The 12,809-nt window shown below is 34.9% G+C and overlaps 2 protein-coding genes across 2 annotated transcripts; both read right to left on the bottom strand.

The window, feature by feature from the left end:
* Nucleotides 1–828: 828 nt before the first annotated feature.
* LOC133185729 (uncharacterized) lies at nucleotides 829–3,399 on the bottom strand. The gene has a single exon (XM_061321029.1). It carries the CDS (start codon nucleotides 3,397–3,399, stop codon nucleotides 829–831), a length of 2,571 nt encoding a protein of 856 aa, XP_061177013.1.
* A 4,514-nt stretch (nucleotides 3,400–7,913) lies between these two features.
* Nucleotides 7,914–9,490, bottom strand: LOC133185843 (uncharacterized). The gene is made up of 4 exons (XM_061321133.1): nucleotides 9,401–9,490; nucleotides 9,074–9,251; nucleotides 8,873–8,930; nucleotides 7,914–8,029 (listed from the first exon to the last, which is right to left on the bottom strand). The coding sequence occupies exons 1-4, from the start codon at nucleotides 9,410–9,412 to the stop codon at nucleotides 7,927–7,929; spliced, it is 351 nt and encodes a 116-aa protein (XP_061177117.1). The 5' UTR covers nucleotides 9,413–9,490; the 3' UTR covers nucleotides 7,914–7,926.
* Nucleotides 9,491–12,809: the final 3,319 nt, after the last annotated feature.

Here is a 12,809-nt window from a genome sequence, read left to right as displayed (position 1 = left end):
TGGCGACACACCAATAATGCTACGACAATATTCGGCATATACTAATAAAAAATACTTAACTTTTGGTGTGGTAGAATTTTCTCCATTATAGATGAGATATCATATCAAGTCTACTAGCATTTATGGTATCTGAACATTGTACTATAATTATGTTCAGACATTCATATGAATATTTTCTGTGTTCTTTTGAAAATAAATGTTAGATACCTTAACTTCTGACCAAGTGATTTCTTTTGTGTGTTTGGAGCAGTAAAGAACAATAAAATTTGATTTTCACGCTCTGTGCTCTCTAACATCAAATGCAGAAAGTATTGACATTCTGATTAAATATTATTACAATTTTCTTCCTTTACAGACTCTCCATGTACTAGTGCTGCAATACACTAGAAAGTTTTAATTGCGTGGTATATAAATGCAGTTAGAGAAATCAGTCTATAGAGATAGATATACAGAGTATTACTATTTGTTATCAATTCAAGAATCCCTATCAGTTTAATAAGGCGAAATAAATTTATCGAACAGTTGTATTAGCATGGAGGTTTTAGTCCATCGAAGTCTGCAACAATGACTTTGTACACCAATACTTTAATTTGTTGTCTTTGAAAAGTTTTCCCACAGGTGTAAATAGCCGGTGCCGTATTTTGAAAATGAATAAGATAACTTCAACATAAAACGAGAAAAAGTTGTTTTAAATCTCTTTTAACGTATTGCTTGCAATAGCATACTCCCCAGATATTTCTTTTTGGGCTTTATTTTCATTAATGGTTTATTATATTGTTGTTATGTTGTTTTATCATGTCGGAGGGAAAAAAATGAAGAAGGAATATTCTAATCACTATCACTGAGATCACTTTCAGTGTCCTCGCTATCATCATTGCTCTCACTATCATAGGCCAATTTATCAAGAGATGCATCTTCATCTCCCATTATTATCAAAAGGCTGTATGCTGCTCGTCTTCTTGATCTTTGGTCAAGACGATCATCATCTTCCAGAAATATGTCGATTTCAGGAAGAAAGAATCTTGGTAAACAGCCTTCCTTGTTAAATTTCAAGAATTTCTTAAAGATCAAAATTGTCAGCTCTCGTGCGGACAAATCTGTGTCAAATCCCTCTGGTTCATTAGGGTCCCATCCTAGATCCCGCAGGACATAAAAGGTACAATTTTTTAACATATAACTTGTAAAATCATCTTCTCTACACATGTTAACCAGCAATTTAGCGGCTACATAGCTTTCACGAATTCTCTTTGGAAGTGACTGCATCAAACGGATTTCAGCCGGAGCAGTAGAGACCAACAGACTGGTTGAAATGGGTTCGATGCGGTTTATGCTGTCCATGGTGAATTCTTTTAAGTAGTCTGAGGTGAATGTCTGAAGTTCATCCTTGGTATCAAGCATCAGGAGACATCCAGCATCGTGGATCTCCGGTGACATCAGTGTTAGGGAATATGGATCTATCGGCCACCAAGCTGGCTTTCTGATAACAGGAACCATATCAATTTTAATTTGCAGGTGCTTATATTGACATCCCATCCATGTTAAGTGTATCATAAATACTGTCGTATTCATGTCCTTCTTAAGGAAAGGTTGTTCAAAAACATAACATAAATTTCGAAGCTTCTTGTCCTGCCACATATTTGGATCATGAACAGCCCGCCGAAGGTACCTATTTAAATGCGTGAAAGCAGTTGGAGTTGTAAATGTACCATTTCCGTCAAAATACTCAAGAAATTCGCATCGTTCAGGGTCTTTTAGTTTCAGAAAGATATTTCGATTATTTTCTCTGCTTGTCCTCTGGAAAATCTCGGTGATTTCACTAAAGGCATCTAAACAAAGGAGGAAATCAAATTCATCTGGCGCACCTGCTTTCGTTCCCTCGGACGAACTGCCAGATTGCAGCACTGACATTCGAAATCGTGGGTCATATTCTTCAACCTTACTGCAGAGCACACCAACAAAGTATCGAATTGTAGAAATGATTGAGTTATCTTCATCCGATACCTGCCTGTACATATGCTGAAGAAGCTGATCAACAAATTCATCTGTTTCATTCCATTGAATGGGTTTCATGTGTCGAATTCTTTCAAGATTTAGGAGAAACCCTTGATTGTTATACATCCTCTCTGATCCTGTACTTTTCAAAATTAATTCTTCTGTTCTAGAACTATAATTTCTTCTTGCTGTATCTAAAGGTGTATCTCCCATCTTGTCTTTGATATCTGTTTTCGCACCTTTTTCAATCAGCAACATGGCAAATTCCGCTGCATCATGACACGCTGCATAATGAAGAGCAGTTGCACCATTTTCATCTCTAGCGTCAATGACAGAAAAATTATCTGAAAGTTCATTCAAAGTATAAAAGCAGTCGGAGTCACACCAAGCACTAATATACATCAGCGGAGTAGACAACCATCTATCTCGGCAGTTGAAGTCAACTTTTGCAGCTTTTTCTAGATTGAGCAGAGATTTGATTTTTTCATCTGATGTCAAAACAGTTCCCTCTTCCATCCTCATTAAATGCGCAACCGATTGCTGAAAAATATTTTTGGAATCTGCACTGTTACCTAATTTCACAAGCGTTTTCAAAAGGTCAAAAGGAGTTGCTTTTTGTGAACAGGCATAAGCAATATGAATGGGATAATTGCTCAAATTATCTGGTGTTGTTGAACAGTCTGACAAACTCGACATTTTCTTTAATACATCTAAGGCGTTTACTCTTCGGTATTTACCAAAATGGCTGAGGAGAAGAAGAAACGGTGTAGCACCATTAATATCTTGTTGTTGCAATGATGTTTTCAAGACATTCGAGGACACGAGTGAAATCTTTTGGCTTATAATATCATCAAGGAGAGCAAATTTCTCTTTTAAGTCATCCGATATAGAGTTGCCACGATTGAGACTTTGCACTAATGTGTGCAGAAAGTTTTCACAGTCATCGTTGACTATCAGCTTATCAACATGAGGAAAAGTCTCCAGCAAATACCTTAGGACACTCGGTGGGGTGCCGTACTTGCATGCGAGATGCAGAATTGTGTTGCCACATTTGGTCTTCTTGTTGATATCGATGTCAAAACTAAGTAAAATTTTGATCACTCTTCTCCAGTCATCATGCGTCAATATGTTATAAATGTAACAATGCAGAACGTTGTAACCATTTATATCCTGGATTCGGGGATCACAGTTTGGTACCGCTAGCAGATTTTCGAGTATAAATGTTTTCACAGCTGCGTAGTGAAGTGGTGTCTGACCCCATCTGTTTCGAGAATTAACGTCTGAAGCAGGACCCTTAAAAAACAACATCTGCAGTAAATCATGACGTGTTTCCTTTATAGCAGTATGGAGCTGAGTGTCTTTACTGAATGATTCTTTGATTTGGGTTTTTGTACTTGCTTCATCCATCTCTTCTTTTTGAAAAAGAAAGCAAATCTGAATATCTATGTACAAATTTCCCCAAATCTTTGAAAAGAATTGTGGTTAATCAAGACAACATTTTAGTCCTTATGTCCGGAGAAACACATGATTCTCAAGAATAATATCAAATAATATACATTTATTGGCTGTGTTCCAGAGCAACATGCGTTTTGTCGGACCCAAGATCGAACCAAACTGTTTGCGTGAGGCCAGAGCCAAACAATTTGGATCGATCTTGGGTCCGGCAAAACGCATGTTGCCCTCAAACACAGCCAATAAATGTTTATAACTTTTACTTTTTTGACATACTGTGTGCTGGTTTCGGTGATGTAAATTCGCTCAATTCCGTAAAGTTCTATCGAACTCTTACAATTGCAAATAAGATAAAGCTAACCCCGCCCACATTGTTCTAATATCTCACCGACAGGCCCAACATCTCACCGACAGGTCCAATATCTCACTTTGCTGTCATCGATTTCTTTTTCTTTTGGACCGCTCAGTAAAAAATTGGAAGTGTTAAACTTGTTTAGTATAGATTTATACATAAAACATTTTTAAAGGTAAAACAATCTACATTTATTGCTGGTATCGAGGGCAACATGCTGTTTGCCTGAGGCTGTTAGGGGTTGACAAAACTCATTTTGCCCGAAAACACGTCAATAAATGTTTTGTTATACCTTTTATTTATTTCATTTTGTTTTGTTATACTTGATATTGGACCGCTTACGTAACACTGTGGGCGGGATCAGCTAAATCTTTTTTGCATTCCTTGGTATGGAAGTCAGCAAAAAATACATGTATAACAAAAAAAATAAATTAAAGAAATAAAAAGTATAACAGAACATTTATTAACGTGTTCTCGGGCAAAATGCGTTTTATCGACTCCTCGAACCAAACTGTTTGCCTTAGCCCTCCTGGCCTCAGGCAAACAGTTTGATTCTCGGGTCCTACTAAACACATGTTGCCCCTCGAACAAATTCAATAAATGTATATTGTTATACCTTTAAAAATTAGTTCCTATATAAATCTGTACAAAATAATTTAACATTTCTAATGTTTTACTGAGCGGTCATAAAAAAAATCGTTGTTTGACCACAGAGTTAGATATTGGACCTGTGGACGAGATATTGTGCCGTTTACGTCAAACTGTGGCCGGGATCAACTAAATCTTATTTGCATTCGTTGGTATGGAAGCCAGCAAAAGATACATGCATAACAAAAAAAAAATAAATAAAAGGTATAACAAAGCATTTATTGACGTGTTCTCGGGCAAAATGCGCTTTATCGACCCTTCGAACCAAACTGTTCGCCTTCAGCCTAACGGCCTCAGGAAAACAGTTTGTTTCTTGGGTCCAGCAAAACGCATGTTGCCCTCGAACCCAGTAAGTAAATGAAAAGTAAATACTCTATGTAAAATGTAAAAAACTCTATGTAAAATCTCCACATTAGTATTATCACAATATTGAAATTATTTGTCTATGAAATAGCATGCACACACCAAAGATGACAAAAATGATACCCGATACTTTCTTCATATTAATCCATATAAGTTATTTTCAAAGTATCCGTTCAGATATACATTTTACGGTTAATAAAAACATGAATCAAGGACCAACTACACCTTCAAAAATACACTTTTATGACAAGTCTTTTGTATCTTTCCGAGAAATATTTATTAAGAGTCATATCACAAACAAGATTTAAATGTCAGCTTTTTGTGTGGCGCGACCACGAATCTCTGAAGTTGCTTGTTATACTAAACCACTATATATACATGAATTGATTATCATTCAGACGAAGAAATCTCTTTTAAATGGAGTACCCATGCGATACACAGATACAAATTCATATTTTTAAAAAACGTTTAAGATGGATAAACATTACTTTTAAATGCATGAATAAGTTTACATAGTATTGACTGATACTGCAACGTTAATTTAAAAAAAAAATGCAATCAATACACACTATAATTTCAAAATCGCATTCGTTGATGTATTATACATACACGACATGCATTAAAAACATTTACCGGTTATGAAAGCGACACCATCCTGTAGATACTGTGATTAAATACCAGAACACTTACTTATTATTCAGCGGTCTTGCCGTCTCTCATCAAAAGGCGGAATAGAATTACTGCCTTTTGTAGACGACGCAGCTTAACTAGGTCAACTACACGTGACAACAGCAAGCGCTGCCAATTACGAACTAAGTTTGCTGTACTATACATTGTATTGTTTTTGGTTAAGCGACTGTGCATTTTATACACGTTTATCTTTATACATGCACGCCTGACTTTCAGTATGTAGATACAGTAAATACATGTGTACGTAGCTTTATACCTCAATTCAGTGCAATATTGACAAAAAAGTAAGGTAATAGATAAGGAGATAATATCTGATTGGTTAAAAAGGTAAAAATATGCATTAAAAAGTTAAAAGAAGTGAAATGAAGAGTAGTACAAACAATCAAAACTCAAAGACGATGGCATAATCAGTACATTGCATAAATGTAAGAAAAACTAGAGGCATTACCTTTAACTGTTCAGAAAACGTCTATGTTCACCAACTGCTTTAAGATCGAAAGCGTGAAAAAATGTCGACTTAAGTTTCACATTTCTGACTCAGTGGATTTTCCAGGCTTAACAGTTTTTTGTCAGCTGAGATTTGAGGAAAATCTGTCCCCTAAACATGTGGCTGGTATATACATGTACTTTAATTTATTTATATTATTAATCTATATTTATATTATTTTTTATGGTCTAACGTGTGAATTTACACTTTTTTAAGTCACCCGAGTAACTCAGACATATTGCTGATCTTCGTCTTTCGTATCGTAAACAATTGAATTTTATTTTAACTTTTTCTTGTATACTTCTTGGCCAATTGGTATGAGGATGTTAGGGAGAAAATAAACACAATTTTTGATTTTCGTAATCACCTGGTACTCTAGGGGCGTGGCAAAAACTGCTTAAATACTAGTAGTCAATCTTTACCCGTACACATCTTGAAGAACAAGAGGCCCAGGGACCACATCGCTCACCTGAACACTCTGGCTAGAAAAAAACAGAAATCAATTCAGTCTTGAAAAGTTTAAATATTTCACCGGTAGGGGATTAATAGGTTCCAAAAGTATTAAGCTTTATTTTATTTTTTAACATTTTAAATTATATCTCTATTTTTTCACTTTTTTCAATGCTTAAGGTTTTTAATTTTGTATGTAAATACATTGTTATGAAATGAAATTTTTGAATATTTTTTTATTCAAATCTACATAAAATAGAGGGAAAAAAACACTAAAAATTACTGTCAAGGAAATATGCTGCTTGGAATCCAACAAAACTCTAAAAATATAAATTAAAAAAAAAAGGTTAGTAAGATGAAAGAAAGAAATTGAATGAAATTGAAAAATTGAAGAAAACAAATGAGACATTACAAAAATCATGGAAGGAAAGATCCTATTAAAGAGTTATCTTTCTTTATTTTACCTTGACTCAAATAGCTTGGTATCAAATTCCTTTTGGGGGGGGGGGATGCAAAAGACTTGATGATACAAAGAATTATTTAAGAAATAACAGTAATACATGTAATTTCATGCAAAAAAAAAAGTTGTTGTTTACGTCCCATTCGAGAATTTTTCACTCATATAGAGACGTCAAGATATACCGGTGAGAGGCTTCAAATTTTGACCTTTGCTCGGCACTCAGGGCCATTGAGCAGTGAGGGGTCTTTATCGTGCCAACGCCTGCCGTGACACGGGGCCTCGGTTTTTAACATCTCATCCGAACGTCCCGTAACTTTCACTTCATATATATATATATATATATATATATATATATATATATATATATATATATATATATATATATATATATATATATATATATATATATATATATATATATATATGTATTACTTATGATCATAAGCAGCTGTTACTAATAAGTAAGAAAAAGCCACTATAGCTACAATGAAATATATATAGTTATATAAGTAAAAAACATAGAGAAGACAAAAACAGCTGCCAAGACACACTTTGCAAATAACACAGAACATACACATACAAATGATACACAAAATAGAAACATTTGAATATGGCACATGGATAATTAAAATATGAAATAAATGCTAATTGTTAGGTAATTATTTAAACAGTGAATTGTCGACGGATTTTCCCGTTATTTCCCGATCATGACAAGGAGCACACGGCGGGTGTGACCGGTCGGCAGGGAATGCTCACTCCTCCATGGCACTTGATCCCACCTTTGATGTTTTCGAGGTCCGTGTTTGCTCTGCTCCTATTTTGTAATGTTTAATAGACTTTTGAGTTTGAATACTGTACGTTATCTCCATATATTTCATGATTAAATTTGAAAAATTGCAGAATTTTCGAGAAGACAAGAATAGAACAAGAAATGAACAAAAGGACACACAAAAGAGAAAAACTTGAATGATACATGAAAAATTTCAGAAATGAAATGAACACATTGATTAATAAGCATAAAAATGAGTATAGTTACCTGTCAGGTCCGTACAGAATATATACACGATGTCCGAGACAAATGGGATGATACTTACTTTTATTACTTGTCTTACCTTCGTACACTTTTCTGATACCCCTGTTATAATATATCAATTATGTAAAAGTTATTAACGTTACATGTGTATTTAATTTTTTAAAAAGACACGAGTAAATGAATAATATCTTTGCAAATAAAACAAACACCTTGATTCAAATTCCAAGTTAAGAAAAATAACATCAGGAAGAGAAATGAGTGACTAACTTTGCAAACACATACTTTGTTCTGGTCACCCTTACCACTCCGTCAGAGTTTGTTTCACTCAATATATTCTCAATTCCCTCTGGTCCTCCTCTTTCATATGCCGTCTTCAAATGTTGGTATGTCAAACCAGACCGGACTATTTTTCTAAACATGTAATTTTAAACAATGTTTATTGATGGTTGCAAAGATACTAAGCATCCATTTGATGTCTTTGATTTGTACTCTATTGAAGATATTACATACTGTACACTAAATCTGTGTTTTAATAAAATATCAGAGCTTATGTTTCAATTTAAAACCAATGATTGCAATGCCTGTACATCTTCAAGAGCTGAGTGGGCCTTATAAGACATAGATATACAATCTTTAACTAAAGTTTCCTGCTTGAAACACTTCCTACCTGGCAAAACTTCCTTTATCACATACAAACTATCACAAAACCTTCAACAGGTAACAAATTACATGAACAATTTTTAAAAAGCTTTCATCAAAATGATTGCATCGAATGCAAGTAATGATTTGTTAAACTGTTTCAACCACTCTGTGAACTCTGCTGGGCATCTTTCAATAGATAAATCTTCAACTTTTTCCTTGTGATGAAACATCACCCCATTGACAACATGTAATCCAGTTATAGCTGTGGCACCTGCTGTTATTGGTGATTTAGGAATAACTTACCTGTTAAAACTTTCTTTTTCAGTCACACATGCCAATTGAGTGATGTCACAAGAAGTACCTTTAAAAAATAGTAAACAAGTATTTTTATTTTACAAATATTTATAATGTAAATATAACATATGTATTTTAGCAATATTTGACAAATTGCTCTGGTACATTGCATATCTATTTTTGCTTGCTACAAAGAGAAGTATTATCTACCTAAGCCAGTTGTCTCGAGGTCAAAGTAAAGAAATGTATTCTTTCCATTTTCCACCACTTTGAGTGTTGGTGGGACTGTTGCATCTGGTATTTCCTGTGTGGTTTCTAAGGATGTTGTAGGGTTTAGGTCTACTGCGGTCTGATATGTTGTGCCTTCCTTTACTTCAGCTGTTGACACCTATCATTTTTAATACATACATGTAGCATTGGAAATGGAAATGTGCAACTTATATGAATACAAGTTCTATTATATTACAAAAAATATGTATTTAAAACATTGTTGAAATTAATGCAAAGTATATATCAGCAATTTTTTTTAGCAATTACCTGTTTAGCCATTGATGACTTCAATTCATTGCGTCGTTTTTGTATGCTGTGCTGGCCTTTCTACTCCTGTTATACTGCCTTTTCTTTGATCAATTGTGTATTCTTTCCCGGCGACAATAATAGGTTGTCATAAACCTACAAGTATAGCAACATGTATAACATAGAAAAGAACATGTACTTCTTTAAAAAATAATTGAAAAATATCAGCATAAATACATGGTGAAAATAAAGAATGTCTTATAACACAGATTAAACTTTAAAATAAAGCCTTGGAAAGAGCATCAGTGCCAATATTCTTTTGTGCAACAGCTGCAACCTTGAATGCAGTGGACTCAGACCACCATAAAAGCGGTTCTTTGGGTGGTTTTTTTTTAGGAAACGATGTTGAAGCTCTCGATTCCTTGAGTGCTTCCTATGTTAAGTAATCTTTCAGCATTCTTGTTAAAGCATCAAAGATATTTTGGAGGTCCCGTATTACATCTTCTCCAGTTGAATAAATTTAAAGTATTGAATTTATGTAATACACGAAAGGCATAATCAATGTATAATAAATTGAAAGTATTGAATTTTCTTAAACAGGTCCTCTGAATCATCCCCTGAGAGAAGCAAGCCCCAAGACATCGAATGATATTTTCAGGGGTCTCACGGCAAAGAGTTGATACAGGACCCCTGACGTTGTGAGGATGGGGTTGTCAAAGCTCTGTAATTTCATGAAATAGTATGGTAGTTAAATAATAAAAAAAAAAAAACTACATAATATCTTACATTTTTACTAAACTGTGTGCTGAAGTGGCCGTGTGTCTTAATATCTTTTCCAACCAAATTTCATCCAGCTTTATAAACCAAATTCAGGTCCCTATATCTCTCTACATATCAATTACAAAGAAGAGCATTGAAGTGGTAAAATTTTCCGTTTGAATGGAACGTTTTGAGCTTTCTTTTGAAGTTGATTGTCATATAATGACACGCCTATTTCTTTAGAAAAGAAAAAAAAGGTCAAATACATGTTGAACGGGTGAATATAATAGTTAATGAAATTGAAAGTCTACATAAACACCAAGTAAACTCGTGTTCGACCGATTCATGCGTTGTGGCCAATTTAGTAAACATGATAAATTTATAAATATGTACATATTTGTGTTTTACAGGAGATGGGTCTCTAACTTTCCCTTCTAATTATAAAAAACCTCCATCTCAGAGTAACTCATGTTGATAGTCGCAGAGACTGGGGTGTCCTAAAGCATTACGACGAATATTTCTTTCTAGTTTCTCGTTTCTGAAGAAATGAGCGTGTCATTATGTAGCAATTGACGTTCGATAAGAAACACCCAAACTACTCATCGTAATTTATCACTAAAATGATTTTTAAATCGTAGCGGCAGCATTATAGACCCGCGTATTTCTATATTTAGAAGAGAAGCCGCTGTCTTGTTTTGAACATATTTTATTGACATAAGCAAATGGATCGGAAACAAGTTCTTATAACTTACTGGTTCCTCTCCTTAAATATAACAATTGTCATGCAAAGAAGAAAAAATGCAGAGAAATATTAATGTAACAAGTGACATAACTGAAAGTTCTGTTCAATAACAATAGCAATTTAAAATCAACAGGTTTCATCAATAAATTTATGGACAGCACAAAAATTGTGTGATTAGTTTGTAGAGGCAAATCTGTGTCACCCCAAAGTAACAAAGGATGACTGCACTCAAGGACATGCGTAATTTGCGACAAAAGAAACTTTCAAAACAAGCATTTTTCTTTTCATTGTAAGAAGGGTCAACATCCAATCTACAACTTTATGTAATTATGAGTAGTATAAGGGGTCTGGATGGGCGGGTCAACTGAGTGCACTTTTGTCCCCCCAGATCCTGGATAGGCGGGTCAACTGAGTGCACTTTTTTTGGGCCCCAGATGACCGGTTCAATCTAGTATACACCCTGGAAAAACCCAAGTAAAAAAAAAGGGGGTCTACGTTTAATCTACGTTTGTGCTGAGTCAGGTATAGGCAATACACAATCTTGGCATCGATTCAAGTATACCATTGTGACGTCATGTCATTCACACAGAGCTCTATTTTCTGAAAACGGAAAAAACAATAACACAGTCAAAAGTGTGTAAGATGATTTATTCAAAGTAATGTGTACATAATATTTACTTTTTCTTCTGGAGTTTCAGGGTCTTCTCCGTCTGGGTAGTAGGAAGTTTCCTCTTGTTGTTAGCCTGCTTTTGATCCTGTTGACTTGTCTCTATTTTCTTTTCTAGATTTCCAATCTCATTCATTATCACTCCTCTAAACACACGAATTTCAGTAATCATGTCTTCTTTAAACTCACAAATAGTCTGTTGAAGTATCTCCATTACATTGGTCATTTGATCTAAGATATCGCATATCAAACTTCTTTCATTTCCTTCAATACTATCCTGTGTCTCTGGTAAGGTTGCAGGTGAATTCATGGACTTTTCCTCTGCCATATTTTTTTACGTCTGTCTAGTACCAAGTGCCCACTAAGACTGATCCTAAAATTTCCAGCTCTGCTTTATATACACTTTTGTACGTACTGTGTACGTCTCAATACTTAGTCTTGGATCATCGAGCTACCTAGGCATTGTGACGTCATACACTGTATAAATACAGCTTTTCTCCGACTTTCAGCTCATTTTGTTGTCAGATCTATCAAGATGAATTTTGATAGTGCCTTGAAACAATTGTTACATGCACAACAACTTATGAGATGGAAAAAACGGGAGAAAGAATTAGAAAGAATTATTTCTCGACAGAGAACCAGAGAATTAGTTCTCAGGAAAAAAAATGCGAGATTAATGGAAAGATTAAAGAGAGCCAAAGCCAACCGAGCTCAACACTTACAACGTTTACGGAATGTACCTGAAGAAGAAGAAGAACCTTCTCCGTCTTCGTCCCCACCTCATTCACCACCCCAGAAGCCAAAGGCCATTTCCCAGTATTATCAAGTGAGACTCAATAAAGCTAAGCATTCCAGAAAATTTAAAGCTAAAGAAGATGTCTACAGTGTGAATTTTAAAGAATTTCCAGAGGAGGAAAACAGAGGCTTTGTTCGGCGATTATTTAGAGACATGCTACAGAATGTCAAATATCACATGCAGTGTAACCCTAACGATTATGTACGCCTGAACATTCACCACCCTTCTCTGGATTCCGACATTTGGTACGAGTTTACGCAATGTAAACATTTGAACGAGGACGTCATTTTAAACAAAATAGAAGCCGTGCAACAATCCAAGAAAGATTTTAAACTGGGAGACGGGTCTATGGAATTCGACATGTTTCATGTCAAATATCCAGAAGGCAGTGGTGGACCAAACACCTGATGGTCAATAAGGAGAGTTTTAAAAAGAATAAACGATGCATCGTTCAGATCGACAATCC

The sequence above is a fragment of the Saccostrea echinata genome, unplaced genomic scaffold (genome assembly GCF_033153115.1).
Source record: "Saccostrea echinata isolate AGI-Se365-2 ecotype Australia unplaced genomic scaffold, CSIRO_AGI_Sech_v1 ptg000012l, whole genome shotgun sequence".
NCBI classification, from domain to species: domain Eukaryota; kingdom Metazoa; phylum Mollusca; class Bivalvia; order Ostreida; family Ostreidae; genus Saccostrea; species Saccostrea echinata.
This window is presented reverse-complemented; position numbering and strand designations above follow the sequence as displayed.

Coding starts and splice junctions, on each gene's coding strand:
- LOC133185729 (XM_061321029.1), bottom strand. CDS start 3,399: ATGGATGAAGCAAGTACAAAAACCCAAATCAAAGAATCATTCAGTAAA.
- LOC133185843 (XM_061321133.1), bottom strand. Junction 8,931..9,073: donor CCTCGAGACAACTGGCTTAG/GTAGATAATACT, acceptor TATTTTTTAAAG/GTACTTCTTGTGACATCACT. Junction 8,030..8,872: donor GAAAAAGAAAGTTTTAACAG/GTAAGTTATTCC, acceptor ATATTATAACAG/GGGTATCAGAAAAGTGTACG.